Genomic DNA, 20,247 nt, shown 5'->3' on the forward strand with positions numbered 1-20,247 from the left:
CAAGTCTGCAGACTTCCCCTTTTTATTTGGGCACTGCATTTAACGGTTTTGCACTTTTGACATTTTGCTTAAATGGCAACAATAGAACATGACAAGAAATGGCTGTTTTACCTCTGGCAGCTTTATTTTCAATTCATTTTTAGTTTGTTTTTGTTTCGTAGGGCTTACATCGTGCACACAAGGGGTTTTATTCTTCTAATAACGGTGTTACAAGAGTTGGGGGTGTTAAAACTAGGATTTTTTTTAGAGCATCTTGGTTTGTGTCAATCATGTTTAATACAAATAGGTGGTGTGGAATTGGGGATTGTCACCTATGACCTTTTGCATTTTGCATCTGCCGGCACATAAAAAAAAAAAAAAGGAAAACTTATTGGTCTTACATGTGAGAAAACTGCGCCATCTCTCGGGGACTGCACAACTCGCCCATTGGATCTTCACAAAACTGCTTGGTCACTTCTGTGAAAAAAAAACAGAAAAATATATGTATTATACACAGTTCTGCCAATCAGAGGTAAATGTTGTGGCAACTTTTCCGCCTGGAGAAAGTTCAAATGAGTGTTTTGTTCCGTACATTCTTTTTATTTGTAAGTCATAAAAATGAACTTTTTGAAATATAAAACATACACATCATTTGAGCCACATCCGGTATACAAACAAGAAATGTTTTCAATCGACGCCTGACATTTTTTGGTCCAATTTTCTTGGAGCGGAACACGGACGCCGTGAACAATCCACCTTGTCCCGGTTATGCCGACGGGAAAAAAAAAAAGAAAACAATCGATAAAGAAAAAAAGCCTTCCCAAGTGGCGCCACATTTACACATTGCTTTTCGGGTGGAAATGATCATTGAGACATTTTTTTTTTACAGACTGGTTTGCTTCCACAGTTTGAAGGAGCACTTTGCCAAGAAGCCAAGTCCATTTCCTGGAGTGATCCCCAGCCGTGGACAAATACATTTTTGGCTGAAATGACTTGGCCTCAGCGCCAGCCAATGGCTCTCCATGAAGATGCAGTGTACTACAACTTTGCTTTTTAGGCCTCCCAATGCGCCACGCCAGATCCGGCAAAATTACTGGATGGGATTTCCATTTGTTTACTTTTTTTTTGATACACCATCTTTTTGGAGGTCAAAAATGAGGTGTAAAGTCTGCCTGGGACTACAAGACATCCCATTTTGAGAGACGTTCAGCACCTGGCTGGCCAATGGCTTCCCTTTCTTAGTTCCATCTCATTAATATTCAATGACGAGCAAACTGTACAACTGCATGCAACAAACAAGTGGCCTTACAGTACTAACAAGTGTGTGTGAAACCGACACACACACACACACGCGCACGCACACACACTCCTCCTGTAGTATTATTTTTTTCATGATTTTGATCGTTTTGGGAAAAAAAATGCATGCCGGTCAGAGCGGGTGTTTTTTTTTCTTCACGAGGTCGGCAGGCCAAATGGAGTCGGTCCGTTGTGTAAACTTTCAGGCTGATGGCGTACACACTTTTAGACCAACAGCAACAAAACGGGTGAGCATTTTTTTTTGCCTCGGCTTTTTAGTCAACCATGAATTTGACTGTGATTGCTTTTCCCTATTTTTTTCAAAAAGTTTGACTTTTTAAGTGTAAAAAAAATAAATAAATCAAGCTCTTGTGCTTGTGTTTAATTCTCCCAAAACGGAAACGTTGAGTAAAAACATTGAAACATGCTCATCATCTGACAGACTTTCCTCTGGTAAATAAATATTTTCCCTTTTTTTCTCTTTTAAATAGTGACTATTTCTTTCTGTGAAATTGACCAGTCAGCTAGCTAAATGTTTTTTTTGGTTGGTCTTCCACATGGGAGGTCCATCATCTGAGGTTTGAAAACCGAAGATGTATCGTACTCGGCGCTCTCTGCACGAGGCTCGGAAACAACATAAATCATTTCATGGCCTTTTTTTTTTTTTAATCGCTTGCTTTTGTTCTGTTGAGTTTTTTTCTCTCCATGCACACACCGGAGCGACGACATATCGTGAGCGTAGAGCAGGCGCTCTAAAATCATTTTTGTGCCACCGGGACCCAGGAAAAAGTGAAGAGACGACAAAGCAAACACGGTAAGACGGTTATGGCCTGAGAGGAGCCATGGTAAACATTTTCAAAAGAGGATTTTTCCATAAAGACAGAGAAAGAGAGAGAGAGAAAGAGATAGAGAGAGACCAGCGATGCCACTTCAGGGTGGAGGCACCAGAAGAAGGCCGTATACTTCCTGACTAAATACCCACGTGGAAAGCCCCCGCTTTGGGGCAGGCGGGGGTGCCGGAGGTCCCGTGGGCTTTCCGGAGGAGGCTCCTACACGCCAGCTGCAGCGGTGATGGGAGGCCAACTCCACTGCATTACATTCCAGCGCTTACATACAATTGCTTGCAATGGACCCTGCTTCATTTGTTTACTCGTGGTCTGTCGGTCCGTCCGTCCACCTAACGGTCTCTCAGACTACGGCTCGTCGTCCGCGGACAGCCGCCAATCTTCGAAAAAGGGGCTCTGGGGGACTGCAGTATCTGTGACAGAAGGCCCACAAAAATGAACCACGATAGTTGGGAGTGATTGTAAGATGTCAACGAGGATTTCTCCTGGCGGTGCCTTTTCTGATTGTTGTCGCCGGACATTTGGGCCGCCGTGGGCGAGCCGGGGCTCCGCTAGCATCGGACCCCGGGAGGTCCCGAGGAACTGTCCAGCGACGACTGAGACGCTCGGCGGGTGAGGGAAGCCAGAGTGGGATCCACCAGAGAAGAAGGCGGGAACAACTTGTACCAACCGATGACCGTGCTGGATAAGTCCAGCTCCTCCAGGAGGATTTGGGCCACTCCCATGAAGCTCTTGTGGTCCATGCGCCCGTAGTCGCCCCACACGATCACCTGGAGGGGGCGCAAGGGAACAGTTTCCTCTCTGGCGCCGTCCGGGCGGGAGCCATTTGCCTCACCTGTAAGACTTTCCCCTGCGGGCTTTCCTCAAAGAGCAGCGCCTGCTGGTAGAGCGGGTCCAGGGTTTTGCGAGCAATCTTGGTTTTCTTTTTGGCCACGTAGGCGCCGTTATTCAACAAATAGACCTTGACGTAAGGTGCTGCGGAAAGAGCAAACGAGTTAAAAGTGCTTCTATTTTCAATCAGTGGTGGGAAAACTATTCCACGGTAGATATTTTCATTCCAAGCTCTAAAGAGGAAACTTTCCGCAATACTAAGTGACCTGCGAGTGCAATCAGTGATTGGCGTCTGCTGCTTCACACAGCCCAACCCCCACCCACACCTTCAAGTTTGTAAGTCAGCTCGGTCGGTGCTGGACGGTTGGATCGAGCAAAAAGCAACTCCCTCCCTCCCTCCCTCCCCCCTACCTACAACGGCCCAACCCCCGTTGATTCACCTTTGAATACATCTATCTGCGCTGGGTGTCTTGAAAGGAAAAAGCTGCAAGTGCAGTGGCCCTCCAAGGCCCAAGACTTTGCCCACCCAAAATTGAGCTGAAATTGGTTATTTGACCAAAAGCCTACTTCAAAAAATCCCATACAAAAGTTGTTCTACACAATTTGAAATGATCCCAAAAAAAGTATCAAATAAGGGAAATAAAATATAGCATCCCATAAAACAAAGGCATTCATATAACACGTTTGGGCAAATTAAATAAAAAGGCCAAAAGTGAGTGCTTTGGTTTCAATTTCTAAAGAGGAAACTTTCTGCAATACTAAGTGTCCTGTGTGTACAATCAGTGGATTGGCATCAGCTGCTTGTCACAGCCCAACCCCCACCCACACCTTCAAGTTTGTCAGTCAGCTCGGTCGGTGCGGGATGACTTGAACCAAAAGCTGCCCCCCACCCCCGACCCACGACGGCCCAACCCCCGTTGATTCAACTTTGAATAGATGTGCCTGCACTGGATGGGTTAGAAGGAAAAAGCTGCAAGTGCAGCAGCCCTCCAAGACCAAAAGCTGTGCCCCCCAAAATTGAGACAAAATTGGGTAAATTGAGATTGGACCAAAAAAACTACTTTAAAAAAATCCTGTACAAAAAGTTGTTCTGCACAATTTGAAATGATCCCAAAAAATGTATCAAATAAGGGAAATAAAATATAGCATCCCATAAGCCAAGGCATTCATTTATCAGGGCAGTGCAAAATTTCAAAACAAGGCCAAAAGTCAGTGCTTTGGTTTCTACTTGTAAAGAGGAAAACTTTCCACAATACTAAGTGACCTGCGAGTGCAATTAGTGGATTGGCATCAGGTGCTTGTTTCAGCCCAACCCCCACTGCTTCAACTGTCTGTGCCGGATGGCTTCGGAACAAAAAGCTACGTCGAGGTCCACGGGTTTGCCCACCCCCGCAGTAGATGTTTAAGGTTGAACAGACTTTGAAATACCTGGAAGGGATTTGGATCCCGGCTTTTGGACCAGACCGCGTGCTCGGATGACTTCCACCTCCAGTTGACCCTTTTTCTCCATCATTCCGATCTGAATGTCACCTGAAAAAAAAAGGGAAAAAAAGATTTTCAGAACAAAAAATGAGACCATGATGAATTACATTTCCACTTTGTTGCGGTCACCTATGGCGGGTGTGGCCAGTGTTTGCCTGCCCACCAACTGAGCCGGACCCAGGCCGTCTAAAAAGTCGCTGAACTGGCTGCTGGCTCCCAGGTTGACCCCAGAGAAGATACTAAGACAAACACAGAGACATTAGTGACATAAAAAGACACAAAAGGCGCCATGGCATTCGGCACAATTCATTTGATGTCGGTGACTTTTGACGGAAGCCAAAAGTGTTCACATGGGCTAAAAATAATCCCTTCGTGTGGTGCCTTTCCTTGGAGTCAAAAGTGTTTACTACAGTTGATAAAAAACAGAAGCCCCTCGGGTGAAAACAAATGTGTAATAGAAGGCTGTGGTTTTAGCTGCTATGACTCAAAGAGATAAAAAGAAAAGAAGACTGACTTCCCCTCGGAGTTGTAGCTGTTCATGTTGCCGTTGTTGGACTCCCTGCTGGGTTGCCGGCTCATGTTCCTGCTCAGCTCCACCGCCATGCCCGTCTCTGTGCTCCTCTGGATGGGCGCTCCTTTCTCCTTTTTAGTTTTGGCCTCTGAAAAAAAGGATCATGATCATTGGTCACATTTTTAGGTCAAATCATATCTTGTCCCACAATGTAGCAAAACAACAAGAACACATTCCACAATGTAAGGCTCTTAATTGGAGATTTTAGCTTACCTGCCTTGACTGTCCCCTGACTTGGACAGAAATGATGGACGTGTTTTCAATCTTTGCTTTCTATCTCGGCTTCCTTTCTCTCCACTAGCAAGACAAGCCAGACACGTTCCCCCCTCGAGGCGGCTTGCGCTCAAATAGCTTTTTAAACATTTGATCCCCAAAAAAAGGGAACGCTCGCCTTTCATCAGCCAGCGACTCCAGATGAATTGGACTTGGAATCGGGAGGGAGGGGGCAACTTATATAAGTTTTTTTTTTTTTTTTTTTGTAAACATGCACTGTGCAACAAAGGGTACCAGCCGTTTTTTTACAGAATAAAAGAAGATTTGCAAATGTACCTTCCTTCAGTACAGTTTGTTCCCCGGGACAAAAGGCGCCTCATTGTCTTAATGGACGGCAGGGCCGGGATAAATGCCCACCGCCCCCCAGCACAAAACATGACGGAGTGCACCCAATGAAATATGTAGAGTGTATCATTCAAAAGGGGACGCTGGGCACGTGTACTTTTTCTTATTTTCCCTTAACTAGAGCAAGCTGCTTTTTCGGCCTCTAACAAAATTGAAGTCGGAGATGAGATTTGAAGCCCGAGGCATTCTCAAATAGGCGGCCATCATTGATTTTGCCAATCCAAAGAAGGACAAATGGATGCTTTGCCCGAGTGAGCGACTCACCCGGGCCGCCGATCTGGGAGGTACTGCGACTGCGGCGGTTCCCCACGATGGCCACCACGCGGGCGCTGAGACTGGAGCGTCGCTTCTTGCCGCCTCCGCCCAGCGTGCCCAGCGCCGTGTCCGATTGGCTGCCGTCCGTGCGCTCCTGCGTGTAGATGTCCCCGCTGGCGCTGGAGCTTTTGGGCATGCTGCGTCCCGCCGACGCTCTCATCTGTCGACTGAAAAAAAAGAAAAGAAGAGAAGACAAACAGTCGTTGAAATGTTTCCAGTGGATGTCCGTCTCAAAAGCAAAGTCCGCCCCAAAAACACGGACGCTTCATCCATATTTGGAATGAGAAATCCACCAGGGAGGGGCCAAACACTTCTTTCCGACGCCGGCCGGACGTGGACGGGCGCAAACGTATTTGTCTTTACCTGGAGGAGTCGTGTGTTTCTCCGGCTACCGTGTGCCTCCTGCGCTTCAACTCCTGCGAGCCGGGCCTCTTTGCGGCCGCCCTCTTCCTCTCCTCTTCCCTAGTCACCCCCCACGAGATCCTCCTGTCCTTTTTTTCCTCCTCTAAGGACTTTGACCTGAGTCTGGTTTGGGTTTTTTTTTTTGCCCCGCGAGCGTTCGCCGCGTCACGTGGCACGGCCACACGCGCGCACGCCGTTGGACGGAAACATGCAGGCATGCAAAGAGAGAAAAGGACACAACGCACAGTCGTTATGGTGCAAACAAATGGACGGAGGGGGGATGGATGGGAGTGGAGGATGCCGGTGATGGACAACACCAACCTGAGACGTCCCCCGGGGCGTTCCGACTGGACCGACATGTAGCTGGCGCTACTGAGGCGAGAGGCACTGCTGGCGCGGGAGAGAGCCGACATGTCGCTCATGTCGCTGTCGGACGACCTGGCGGACATGTTGTCGCTGCCGCGTCGCTGTTCCGCAAACATCTGCAAAACACCAAGCGCACAAATTCATCATTTTCCTCAAAGTCCACTTGAATGTTTTCGGCTCTTTAGGAGCATCCCGCAGGGCTCACCTCCCGTTTATTCTTGAGCTCCGACTCCGGGTCGCGGGAAGCGGAATGCCTGTAGGCGTGGACTTTGACGTGCAGCTGGCGGGCTCGTTCTTCCACGGCCAGCGCTAAGAGGAAAGCCACAGTCATCCCGGGAAAATAACAAGCTTAATACTTGAAAGTACGCAAACAGACAGACGGCAGACCTTGTTCTACGCTGCTGCTCTTGGCCGGAAGCTGCGGTAGCTGGCGGCCCCTGCGACCTGACGGGGGAGTCCCCATTGGGGAAGAGGGGCTGCCGTGGGGGTGCGTTCTGGCCAAAGACAGGGAAAAAAAAAAGCTGTTAAAATGGGGGACATGTGCTTGACATGTGGCCTCTTTTCTCAGAGGGGGAAGAAAGGAGATCACCGATAGACCCAAAATGATCATTAAAGCCAAGGGGGACAAAAAGGACACACCAGGCAGAGGAGGAGTTAGCCACGGCGTACACACCACAAAGCCACAGATACACCAGCGGCGTGTACGCTAGGTTTGGGCTTAAAAGGAGATCCTCAAAGTCTCCCACACTGGCTCGGCCCGCCGACCATCGGACAAAAAAAAATGCGCTTGTCGTGCAGAGACGTGAGCAAAAAAAAAAAGAACGGGAGCACACAGTAGGGCGAGCCGGCCAGCCGCCGATCACGGCATGCACCTGTCCGTCTGCGATGGCGTCTGGCCCAAGGGCCTCAGCGGAAAGCCTTTGCCACGACTGCCCCTCAGGATAGACGTGGGCTGGATGCGACTTCCGTTGGCAAAATTAAAGAGAGCAATGACATCCGTGACCAATAAATGACGCATGAATTTGAACATGCCGCTCCAACTACAGTTGTGCCTTGACGGGAAACCAATGAACATTTGGGAGTAATGTGCTTTTTCTGACTACCTGTCTCGGTCACAAGAGTGGACGTTGGCGTCCGGTCGCAAACAGGTGGTGCTGGCGCTCCTGGCTCGATCCAACGATGGCTGCAGGTCACTGAAAGAGAAAAAGAAAGAGAGAGAGAAAATGGAAAGGATTTGGCAAAGGGAAAACCGGATGCTCAATAGCAGTAGAAAGGAAGAAAACATTTTGACGCGCGATCGAATCACGGTGACAGCTCAATCAGAGGAGACAAAACGGAATAAAAAAAAAAAGGTGCTCAGACGCCATTCTGGCCGTCACTACGTATGTCCATTCATTCGTCCCTACGCCGGCTGCGAGGGTGAAAGCTTGCCGTGGGGTTATTTTGGAATTTTGGACAGATGGTGGCCTTCCCCAGGTGGATTCCCAGGCCAAAATCTACCTGGCTTCTGCCAGACGGAGCAGAAGCAAAGGCGTTTTGCACCATCCCAATCTCCTTACCTAACGGGGACCTCATCAGTGAACCTGAGCACACGGTGTGCAAAGATGCTACGATGCATGTTGTTGTTGTGGTGGTGGTGGTGGTGGGGGTGGTGGCCCCCCTCTTGCCTTTGGGCCAGCTTGCTCTTTAAGCATGCGGGGAGGGTGCAGCTGGACACCGTCCGACAACAAAATACACAAAGAGCAAAAGGAAAGACTCAATGAAACATGCAGCTTAACCCACAGCCGAAGCACAAAAGGAAGAAAAAGCCCGCAGAGCCAAAGCGCCGTCGTCCGTGGGCTTCTCCTTTGGCTCTTACCATCACGAGACAATGGGAATGCTTACAAAAGAAATGAGTCAATCCGTCAACACATTGGACCGAGCAAGACAGTCACAATGAAAGAGTAGCATTGTTTTGATGCTCTACAATATGCTTGGCGGACCACATTTGTAGATTTTGGAGGGACAGACGGTTAGAGCGAGGTGCTGCGTACGTTCACAAAAAAAGCCAAGGGGGGGCGCCACCAAACGGCACAAACGACCACGAGGGATGGAGGAAGAAAAAGGGCAAGAAGGGCTCCCCTTTTTGCTTACCTGTACATGTCTTTGTGGATACCATTCACTAAGAGGGGCATTTTGGGAGGGAGGGTGTGGCTATGTTTACATGCACCTCTGCTTGCCATGCGCACAAAGAAAAAAAGAAAGTGGGGGGGAAACAAAAGTAGATGGCGACTGTGAGTCACAACAAGATAGATCAAATTAAAGCTCCCTCATGGCGTAGCAACCTTTTCACACACTGACTAAAATAGGTAACAAAAAAAAACCCGGTCATTTTCCACACAAAACATTCCATCGATAGCGACACACACGTCAGGGTGTGACGGCGCTTACAAAAATGGTCTGAAATCATATGGTCTGGGGATGGTAGTCCTATTTCGAATGATTTTTTTTTTTTTTACCTGTTTGTGTGCAGGCACTCGGCACTCCCGCCTCGGATTGAGCCGCGCGTCTCCGGGGCCTCACTGTCAGTGCCGTGACGATGTGGGTGAACAAATGAAAAAGCCGCCCAAAAAAAGACAACACAGGAGGATGGCAACTCAGACGGGCTCGTGATTTCATGAGTGACAAAAAACATCAAATCAATCACTCAGAGCTACCGGTAAATCCACATCAACCTCCCAAGAGCCAAACTGGGTTTTGTCTTTCTTATTTGGACGAGAATTAGGCTTCAAATCAGTGTACAATCTTTTTAGTCCAAACTGTAACATTTGCAACAATCTCCACAATGAAAATTCGGCAGGTCGTAGGAGGTTAACCATTTGGACCAAAGTTAAGGTGCTACTTCTATTATTCCAAAATAAAACGCCACACCCTTAATGTACTATTTCAGTATTTAGTGTTTTAAAAGGCATTACCTGTCTTCGGAGTACTCGTAATCCGAGTCGCCGGAGCGTTGGTGCTCTAAAGTGGAGTCCAGGTAATGGGAGGGCGACTGGGAGTGATGGCGCTTCTGGTGGATCTCATCCAGGCTCCTGACATTTCCAAAAAAAAAAAAAAAAAAAAGAAATCAAGTGGTTTAGATGACGACACTCAAGTCATCAATACGGTGAGACTAAAAGGTCAGCGACCTTTGCATGGGGACGTACGCCGGGCGCGACCTGGCCCGGCACGAATCTTCTCGGTGAGGAGACACCGAGCGAGAGCGATGCTGGAGGGCGCGCTGCTGTTCGGGTACCGTCAAGGTGCTGGCCCGCTCTCTGTCCCGGGAACTGCGCTCTCCTCCTCCTCCTCCTCCTCCTCCTAGAAAATCATCCAAACACACGGAGACGGATGAGCTGTGGAGCCGTGGACTTTCTTTGCTTTCCCCTTCTGGAACAAACGGCTTATTTTGTCGATAGCCCTTCCTGTGGCGCTCCGTCAGAAAAACAACATTATTTACAATTCTTTGCATTGTGTATAGGTTAGCAAATACAGTGGTACCCCTACTTGCCAATAGTATCTCCAATACCAAAGAAATTCCCCCAAAAACTAAATTGCTCCCCCAATACCTGGCTAACCTCCCCTGGGGGCTATTTAGGGGGACCCTGATTGGGGTGAGGGCTTCCACGTGTCAATTGCATAAAAAAAAAAAAAACTCCAGTTGTACTTGATTTCCTCAGCAGAGGTGCCACTGTATTACCAAAGGCCCATTTCCTTTGGAGTCCAGATGAGGCATGCACCACACACTAGGTGGAATGGCGGTGAAGTAAAAAGCTACACTTGGGCATGCCTTCCAGTGTTCCTACAGTCAGCAGAGGAGGAGAACCTTGTAATGCGCCCCCCTGTATTGCCTACAGCGAGCGCACCGCGTAGCATACGCCGCCAGTCCAATAGGGGGGGAAAAAAACCACTAGCATTCCTTGACGGTGGATTTGAAGATTTGGCCGCGAGAGGTTGGATCGCTGAACTTTAAGGGGGCCCCGGGGGGCCTTAGGGGGCAATGGTCCGTTCTCTCAGCCAGTGCTGGGCGCCCGCAGGCGGCTACCGGGCAACACGTACATAGGAACCACGCCGTACCCACCTTTGGTCACTAGCATCAAAGCATCATCAAACTCTGTATCGATGATGCGATGAGACCCTGCAGTCACACACACCCACACACACACACAAATACAAGAAGGATGTAAGGTCGGGACGATCCGGACCCATCTGGTGCCCACGGCCGGGGCCGATCGATGGTGCGCGCCGTCGGCAACGGCCGAGAGAAGGCGCTCGCGCGTCAACGGAGGAGGAGGAAGAAAAAGACCTACTCTGGAGTTTCTTGGCGGGGACGTGTCTGCGCGAAAAGTACGGCGACGCCTGAGGCAACGGGATGGAAGACGCGTCGTGCGCCTGCAGTTTGTACCAGTGGGGGATGTCGTCCAGTAAGGCCGTCTCCAGCTCGATCAGGATCTGAGACCAGACGGGAGGTGAGAAAGGGAATGGAGCCCGAGGTGGGTTGGACCACGTCCGTCCACCCCACTGGACTTACCTCGCCCATGAATTGACTCTCCTCTTCCTGGACCCGCGGTTGGTCCCAGACGGTGATCTCCAGCATGCGCTCGCGAAAGTCTCGCCGATGCACGTGCGGATACAGGAAGGTCTGATTCCACTTGGGCTCGGCGCTCTTCTTCACCGTTTTCGTCCGACGCTTGCTCTTGTCGCTGCAACGCCATCGTTCGTCGGGGTTATCGAACGGCCGCCGTGGCCCAGTGGCGTCTGGCACAAACCTTCTGTCGGGCAAAAAGTACATCTTGACGTAGGGGTTCCGCGGTCGTCCGTCGGGGCGCGCCGGCAGCTCCGTGGCTTGGAGGACGTTGACGATCAGCTGATGGCCCACTTTGTCGTACCACAGTTTCACCTGCCGGACCACGGCGGGGCGTTTGGCCGAGTTGTCCGTCGTCCACGCGGGGCGCCCACACTTACGGAGAGTTGTCCGGGCAGCGGCGGAGGAAGGTCTCGGAGGGTCCCCGGGCTGGTGGGGGACATGACCGAGATGGAGGGCCGCTCCATTTTCTGGGACTCGAACGAACTGGAACCGGCTGGGAAAGGACGACAAGTGGCAGAGGTGAAGGGGCGGGCCCAGAGCAGACGGTCAAATGGCGTCAGATACTTACTAGACTCCAGAGGAGGATGAGATGACTCTGGGATTCTGGGAATGTCCCTGTGTGCATTAAAACAAACAAACAAACAACAGCGGTCAAAAGAGACAATTTAAGGACAAGCCAAGAGATGACGTTATTTCAGTGCAACACGGTGGGAAAGTACTATTGTTTCTATCATTTGGGGCATTTGGCCTGTCCTACCAAAATGAATGGCACACTACTTAGTCATACTTGCTCGTACTCAGCGGGCTAAAAGAAAAGTGGATAAGGCAATGTTACCCGATGGGTCTGGAGACGACAAGTTCCACTTGAGGCTGGGCCTTGGATTCCAGGATGATATTGTACACCTCTTTCTTGGTGGCTCCCGGCAACGACTTGCCGTTCCACTGCAACACCTCATCGCCTGAAGGAACAAAAGTGGGGAATATTTGGTCGCTTGCACGGGTGCCAACTGACACTCAACTATTGTGGCAAAATGGAATAAAAGGACGCTTTCTTTACAAGTCCCAAAAGTGCTTTACTCTCACCTGGTCTCAAATGTCCAACCACATCTGCCAGGCTGCCTTTTTTGACTTTGGTGATGAAGGCTCCAAGTCTTCCCGTCTGTGTCATTTTCCCACCGACGACCTGCGATAATGCCAGGGCCCGAGATCAAAGACGGGACGCCGCCTTAATCGCTTTCCTTTGTGCCGGTTTCCGTCCGCCATCGTGTTTGCGAGCGGGTGAACAGATGGCGCGGAGGGTGCGGAGGGCGCGGAGGGTGCGGAGGGTGCGTCTTTGCCTACTTTTAAGCCCAGGAGGGAGCCGGCTTCTCGTGGCAGAGCCGACCTCTTGCTCAAGGTGATGCGGCCGATCAGATGATCGCCCTCTTTGGAAGGCTGCCACGTGACCGGATGCTGCGGGGACCCAACAAAAAAATAATTCACTTTTCACCAGGACGTGTCAAACGGTGAAGCGCAAAGAACAAAGTGCCATCCGATGGCATCCCCTTTTGGTCTGCTTAACCCCAATTGGAATCATTTAGTCAATGAGTGACGGCCATAAAAAAAGAGAAGTGGCCCGGTGGAAAAACATTGTTTGGAGACTTACGTGCCAGACGCTAGGATCCAGGAGGTGACAGTCCCAGTCACCTGTGAAAATAAAACGAAAAATAGAGCTCAATTGTTTGAAAATACTATGCTTTGGTCTGCAAAGCATTGCCACCGGCCAAATGACGGGCTACGGAGACGAGATGCGGCCTCGTGGAACGTCTGGCACGGGACGTTCCAGTTGCCCGCAAAAAAGACAGAGGCGGCGGGCTGACCTGGGACAAATTTTAAAAAAGGAATGCAAAGTGGCGCATGGCAGAGTGTCCGGAGCTCATCTTTAGTACGTGGCAGTTTGTCAAGCATTACGTGGCAAGAGAAACACTGACCTAATTCCATAAATCTGCTGGCCTCAATCACACGCTTTGGGCAAATCAAGGAAAGCTGTCCGTCCGCACGGCGCCAGTGGCCACGTGCAAAGGACACATTTACTAATAATTGTATTCTCCCACTCCCATACGTACTGTAACGCGGGAGTACAACAGAGTACCTTTGGAACGGTAATTCTACTGTCAAAAATGCATTGCAAAGTCCTTTTTGGCCACAGAAACAACTTTTCTCTCTTTGCTATAAATAACCTTTTCACCGTCAGTGGATTGAATTCAAATGGGAATAGCGGTGGTAATACTCCATTGGTTTGTGTGCGAGTGCAAAACTGACCTTTCTCGCTGACGCTTTCCATGTCCACGTCCTCGCAGCTGGTGTACTCGGGCGTGGAGCCGCCCTCCTCGTCTGAGCTGCTGATGGACATCTGCCTCTTGTTGACGCCGCGCTTGCTCTTGCACGAGCGCAAAGGGGGCGGCCGCAGAGACTCGGCCGCTTCCGAACTCTGCGAGCCCTCCCTGGACAGGCCGCCGCCGCCGCCGCCATTCCCGGGCTCCGAGCGGCCCCTCTCCTCGGCCTCCCCCGCGGTCCTCTCGGCCGAATAGGCCCGGGAGCGTTCCGACGGGGCCCCGCGGCCTCCTCCCCGCTTGCCGGGGCGGGGGGCCCCTTCGGGCGGCCCCCGCCCCACCTCGTTGATGGCCAGGTCGCTGTGTCGCCGTTGGTGTCGGACCTTGGACACCTTGGCGTGCATCCGCATCTCCTGCTCCTCCTTTTGCGGCTTGACGGGATAGCGGGCCAGGTTGGGGTCGCTGCGGTAGCGGGTGCGGAACTCCTCTTCGCGCCGCCGACGCTCCTCCTGCTCGTCCTCCTCGCCGAGTGGGCGAGTCGACTGGTCCCGGGGGTCCCGCGAGAGGGTCCTCTCCGCCGGGCGTCCGTCCCCGGGCCGTCTCTCCGGGCTCCCGACGACCCTCTCGTCCAAAGACGACTGGGAGGGCAGCTTCCCGGAAGATCTGCGGCCCGCGCCGCGCCCCGGGCCCGCCCCGCCGTTTTGTTCGTGGTACGAAACCGGCCTTTTCCTAGACGGAAACGAGATGGTCGGGCGAATAGAAAGTTTCACGCACGCTGGGATCTTACTTTTCACGTGGCGGGAGACTCTGGCAGCGAGTGGCGGGCGAGGCGTCGGGAACCTTGGAGGCGGGGCCGCCCGGCGTCCGATGCATGGCCTCGCTATTGGCGTCCGTCGCCGAGGACGGGGCGTGGGACTTGGAGCGGAGCGGCTTGCCGTCGGGCCTCTTGGCCGGCTCATTGGAGGCGGAGACGGAGGCGGAGACGGGGCTCCCGGGCCGCGCCTCCGACTGGGAAAACCATTCTCCCGATTTGGTGAGAATCTCCTGCTGCTTACGGCACAGGTTGCACACCCACATCACCTGTGGCGCGAGAAAATACAAAACAAAGAGTCATCAACGGAGAATCAATGACGTCGCGTCCAGACAACATTGGGGAAAACATTCGCCGGTGCTTTTTAAAATCAAAGTAGCCAAAGAGGTGAGGACGAGCGCAGGGGAAGAAGCTTTTTCATTCACACGGCAAGTGATGGCCTATCATTCAAATGCATTCTCTGCATTTTGAGCCGCAGCGAAGAGAAAGACACATTTTGATGGATTGTGGCTGCAAATGATGCCATTGGATCGGAGGTCCCCCCAATCAGGGCCCGAGACAACGTGAAATACTCACACGGAAGCATGGTGGCCGGATGCGCGTGGGCTGGCTTGGACGGCGCAAACGCAGCAGGATTTACAATCCCAAAGGGGGACCGAGAGATCCACGGCAGAAGCCCCAATTTAGAAAGGCTCCCATTAAATAATAGTTTCCCAGTCTACAAGGCTGGAATGGCCGTTGGATCCCGATGGCCCGCAGCGAGCGCTCCCTTTCATGACTTTCTCCACCTCTTTGCGTCAGAAGAGAATTTTCAGATTATGGGCGGCCGCTAATCCTCTCAGCCCCCCCCCCCCCCCCCCCCCGGCTACGTATTTTCCAACTCATCATCAAATGACAATCAAAGCGTCCACTTCTCACTGGGACGCGCACGCAAAAGACTGGCGCATCTGCTGCCGTCGACTTCTTACGCCACAGGTTCCGACCAGGTTTGGGCCCATCGTACAGTGTGTGAAATCAACTCACACAGGGATCACAGTGTCATGTGCAGGGGGACAAACTTGGGGACTCGTTTACAAACTCGGATCAATCTGAAATAGCATCCTTTGGCTATTGGATAGTGATACACACGCTAGCATTTGTCCACTGCTCTGGAAAGCAAGCAAGGTGTTCTCATGCAAAGGTTTGCGAGGTGCCTATCCTAGCTTTGGTTCACATTTGCATGCCGCTCTGCCCAGTCAATGCTTGGAAAAATGGACACTTTGGTCCTTTGTCTCCACTCGGAGCAAGTCACCCGACGGCATTTGGGAGAAGGTTGGGCGTGGGAGCAAAGTGCCACCCGTCATGCACTTTTCCGCTCGACGGTCAGGGTCTGAATTCCTTCTCAGAAGGACCATCGGATGAGACGACCAGTCGTGTTGGATGGGACAATTGGAGCGGATTCTTACGCTCAAATGAATGCAGACCCTGACCGACGTGGAGAAGGGCAAATCATGCAAGAAATACGTCAGATGGAGAAAGCCTTACCCTCTCCTTTGTTACGATACACTTTGCGGGGGAAAGGGAGACAAACAACAGATGCGGAGGTGTGTTAGTCGTGGCTTCCGCTTGGGACATTCTCATTGGATGAACCCTGGCAAAACCGACTGACTGAAACTGTCCGCCTCTCTTTCAAAAGCGAGAAAGGCACAGGAGCGGACAAGGGGCCGCTGGCCAGCTAGCCAGCTAACACGAGGAAACGGCACCACGGTCGGTGAGCTCACGTTGTTGGAGCGCAGAGAGACCCGACCCCCGCAGCGGGCGCAGAATTTGGTCCGGCAGTAGGAGCACGGGTGACCGCAGCCGTCGGCAAACTTGGTCTTGCGGCAGATGCCGCAGGTGGGGGCGTCGTCCTTCTGCTGCGCCGGCTGCCGCCGACTCTCGGCCCCGATGCGCCGCACCTCCTGCTTGTAGCTCTCAAACTGCTGGTGCAGTGTTCTGGGGGGGGGGGAGCAAAAGTACATTATTGACCTTAACCATGAACTTTGCAATACGGTTGCCATCAGAGGGGTACAATTCCCATGAGGCATCATCATTTTTTTTGAAGGGAGTTTTTTTTTCTCATTGGGTCCACTTTCCAGTTGAAAGAAATATGTGCTTTGTACTTGTATATTACACGTAGATGACATGCAGCGTGGAAAACCTCTGACCTCCTCTCACAGCCAGCTTTGTGGAGTAATCACCAGCATGGCATAATCCCCCTCTATCTCAGCAAGCTCAACCCGCTAACACACATACCTACACACCCACCCACCCACACACACACACACCCGCTTGACTCCTTAGTTCATATTCCACTTGTTAATCCACAAATAGTTGTGTGGCGCGACTCAAATGTTTCCACCCAATTGTCAGATGGTAGAGCCAAGTGAATCATTTAAAGTGCAATGATCAACTTGTTGATTTTAAAAATCCTTTCCGTCATATATGGGGATATCACCTCTATCGATATCTCTCTTTTTGGGGGGTTGCCATAATTGATACGACGGCTGCACCTCTTCTTTCGTCCGCTAGTGGGCAGGCTTACGCGGCATAAATACACGGTGGTGAAATAGTAAGTGCCCAAGCGAGATGCACCCAAAGCTCTCATATCTTCTTTTATTCCCTTCCTTTCGGGCCTGCTCGACCGACAGACAGATCACACGCACGCATCTGAAGGGGAATCCCGCTATAGTCGACAGTGTGTGCGTGTGTGGCGCCCAAGATGGACAAAAGGATTTTTTCCAAGTTTCGAAGAGAAAAATGTTAATGCTGAATTATGGATCAGGTTGTAAAAATAGTGCACACTTAGAAGCGTCTTCTGAAATATTGAAATAGTATTCACTGGGCTGGGCTGGGTGATGGATGTTGTTGCACTCAATGATTTTTTTTTCTTTCCTTGTTAACCTTTACCATTTGTATTTCACTTTACCACTATACGTGTAAAACAGCTTGCTATTTATTTGCTATACGACAAATTCAACCACACATTATTGATGTGTAGCCTAATACTACTTTCCCATGGATTTCTACACAATATATTGTAGCACGAACTCAACATATTATGCAATGATTAGTGCTCAAGTGCAGGTAAAGTTGATCCGAAGGGGCAAACAGAGTCGGCCTATTGCTTGTTGGTTGGTTTTTTTCGAACTGTAAAAATTGGTGTGAAAGTAGTGCCCCCTAGGGCTCAATGATGGCGACAAAAAAAGCCTTTTGGGGCGGTGGGGGGCAATATTGCGACACGACAGACACTCCGTTGATTGACACACAACTCAAAGGCTTTTCTTTAAAGGCCAAGAAGGTCAACGGGGAAATCTCACTTGGACTTTCACCTACTCATTTCTTCTGACTTAAAGAGCAACGGCACTTAATAGTCAGCTTTGATCGGCCCAAAGAAAAGATGGCCGGGAACAAGGGTGCTCAATTTGAATGGCTTTAAGGTCACAGGGCAAATTTATAATATTGGCTCCATCTCGTACCTTGTCTTCTTTTCATTTTTGTGGCCAGAAATCATGGTACTTGCTCAGAGGAGTGCTTGAATTTGAAAAGGAGAAAATCCCTCCTCACAAAGACCTGCGATGACCCATTGAGAAAAACATCAACCGCCTCAAACATTGGCATTGATTATCTCTGGGATGAATAGAGGCAAAAAAATGGGCTCAGAGTTAGGAAATGAGACAGTACTGGCCTCAGAAAAAGAAAACAAATGACTGTGATGCTCCTCCTCTTGGAGGATCCACGTGAGCTACAGACACCTGGCCATGCCGGCAGCATTTGGGAAGCTGTCCCAAAACGCCGCGTCCCACCCCCGAGCCAAGCCGAGCCGTGCCCGGGCAGCGGGGGCCTGCCAATATGGCCAACCGCACCCCATCTTGGATTTTAGAACCTTTTTTTGAGAGGGGGGTATCAATCGAAGGCACCGGTCTACCGAGACGAGATGTTGTTATCGTAGCCATGGGAGAAGCGATTGGCCCTGCACTTTACCAGTAGCGGCCTCCGTGGCATGCACGCATTCGAAGGGAAATTGGGATTTGTAAAGGGAAGCACGGGGTGCAGTCCCCATTGAAAAAGGGGCAAGAGGAGGGGAGGGGGTGCTATGATTCATCAGCGCTGCTACTACTACTACTGCTACTGCTAGTGCTACTGCTGCTGTCACACCCTATTCTGGAGAGGAGGTCGGCCCCAACGGAGGTCACGTCCAAGCCGGACCCGTACGGACCCGTACGGACCCGTACGGATCCGAAAGGCCGGCCCGACACTATGTCGGCAAACACGTGAGCGAGCGTTGCAAATGACGACGCGCGTAGCGTAGCCGATGCCGGAGGAAAGGCAAAAGGGCGGGGGCCACGAGAGGATGATCTATCTCCATCATTTGAAAATCTTACTTCAACATGGCTTCTTCTTTATCCTCCTCCTCCTTTTGGCGAGCCATCACCGCCATGATGATTTGGCGCTCCTCCTCGGTCAGATGACTCAAATCCGGGAGGTCCGGCATGGATGGCGGCACCACGGCGGCCGGGCGAGGGCCGCTCTGTGGCCCCACCGAGGCGGACATCTTTTCCACCGGGGCCCGAGCAGCACCGCCGCCGGCGGCGCCGCCGCCTCCTCCTCCTCTTGCTCCCCCTCCTCCTCGTCGTGTCGTCTCGGCCGACGGAATCCTCCAGCGGTTTTCTCAGCCACACCTCAAGAGACGCTGCGGGTATAAGGCAGCGATGAGGACGACGAGGGCGAGGGCGACGGCGGCGGTTGCAGCGGCGACGGCAGCGGTCCCGGCCCGGGGGCGGAGTGCCAGCCGGTCATCCTCGCGGCCGCCCTGGCTTTTAAGCTTTTCGTCGACGGCTCTCCGGGGATATATATTTTTTTTCTTCCTTTCTGATCTTGTTTGTTTGTCTTATGGTCGTCGTTTCCTCAAAGCCGCCCGATCGCCTCCGGGGGAGCTCATTTGACTTTCCTGCTTCCAAGATCCTCGTTTGCCTCCTTGGATGCTGTATTTTCTCAGCTGGCGTCTCCGGATGCTGTTTTGCGATAGGCGGAGTCTGTTTCTCTCTATCTCTCTCCCCCTCCCTCCTCTCTTTCTCGCTCTCTCCCCTCTTGCCCCCCTTTCTCTCTTCCTCTCTTGCGCTTACTCATGTGCGACGGAGGTCCTCGACTCCGTCTTTTGAGCAGACTACTTAAAAAGAACGAAGCCAACAGGAAGACATTTGGCGCACAGAAATCGGCACACCGTGTCAACTTTTTGGTGAAATACGTAAAGCCATTGCTAAAGTTGGAGACACAATCCATTATCTTCGTTTTTCCTCCCTCCAGACACACTTGAAATTTAAGCGGGCCCGGCGCTTGAAATTGACGTCACCGAGGAGGCGACTGTGACGTCAGCAGGCCGTGGTGCATGATTTTGTCATCGTGTAGGTCGTGACAATGTACAAATGAGCTCGCTCAGTCACGTCACGCTCGCTTTTATGAAGAAATATTAGCTAGGTTCTTTCGAACGCCATACACCCAAACGCTTGGTAGATTTTCAGATTTAAAAAAAAAAAAAACCAAAACGAATGAGCGTAACTGAATATTTAAGACTGAATATCAACCATAACACAAAGTTGAATCGAATAAAAAGGAAGAAAAAAAACCTGAAAATATTGTGTCCAACATTAACAAAAAGCACACTTGCCACTACTAATTCTGCCACACGGTGGTGCTGTTTCTATCAGTCTGTCCTCATTTTATAATGAACCAAGACTTATTCATTCGAAAGCCGAATGCTAGAATTGAACTTAAAGGGAATTCATCGTGTCTTC

General features: G+C 51.0%; 1 protein-coding gene across 1 annotated transcript; it reads right to left on the reverse strand.

Moving 5' to 3' along the window:
* Nucleotides 1-2,654: 2,654 nt before the first annotated feature.
* On the reverse strand, nt 2,655-19,502 carry LOC144197963 (regulating synaptic membrane exocytosis protein 1-like). The gene is given in 31 exon segments (XM_077718717.1): nt 2,655-2,890; nt 2,956-3,095; nt 4,380-4,481; nt 4,563-4,672; nt 4,948-5,092; nt 5,887-6,104; nt 6,301-6,462; nt 6,661-6,821; nt 6,911-7,014; nt 7,093-7,199; nt 7,578-7,667; nt 7,809-7,898; nt 8,265-8,414; nt 8,839-8,916; nt 9,204-9,266; nt 9,660-9,776; nt 9,873-10,041; nt 10,805-10,861; nt 11,034-11,175; nt 11,255-11,629; nt 11,632-11,804; nt 11,880-11,926; nt 12,147-12,270; nt 12,395-12,494; nt 12,653-12,763; nt 12,957-12,997; nt 13,613-14,352; nt 14,411-14,703; nt 15,959-15,979; nt 16,195-16,408; nt 18,838-19,502. Coding segments are annotated over 31 exon segments (4,833 nt in total). The 5' UTR covers nt 19,008-19,502; the 3' UTR covers nt 2,655-2,671.
* Nucleotides 19,503-20,247: the final 745 nt, after the last annotated feature.

The sequence above is a fragment of the Stigmatopora nigra genome, chromosome 6 (assembly GCF_051989575.1).
Source record: "Stigmatopora nigra isolate UIUO_SnigA chromosome 6, RoL_Snig_1.1, whole genome shotgun sequence".
Classification (NCBI taxonomy): Eukaryota; Metazoa; Chordata; class Actinopteri; order Syngnathiformes; family Syngnathidae; genus Stigmatopora; species Stigmatopora nigra.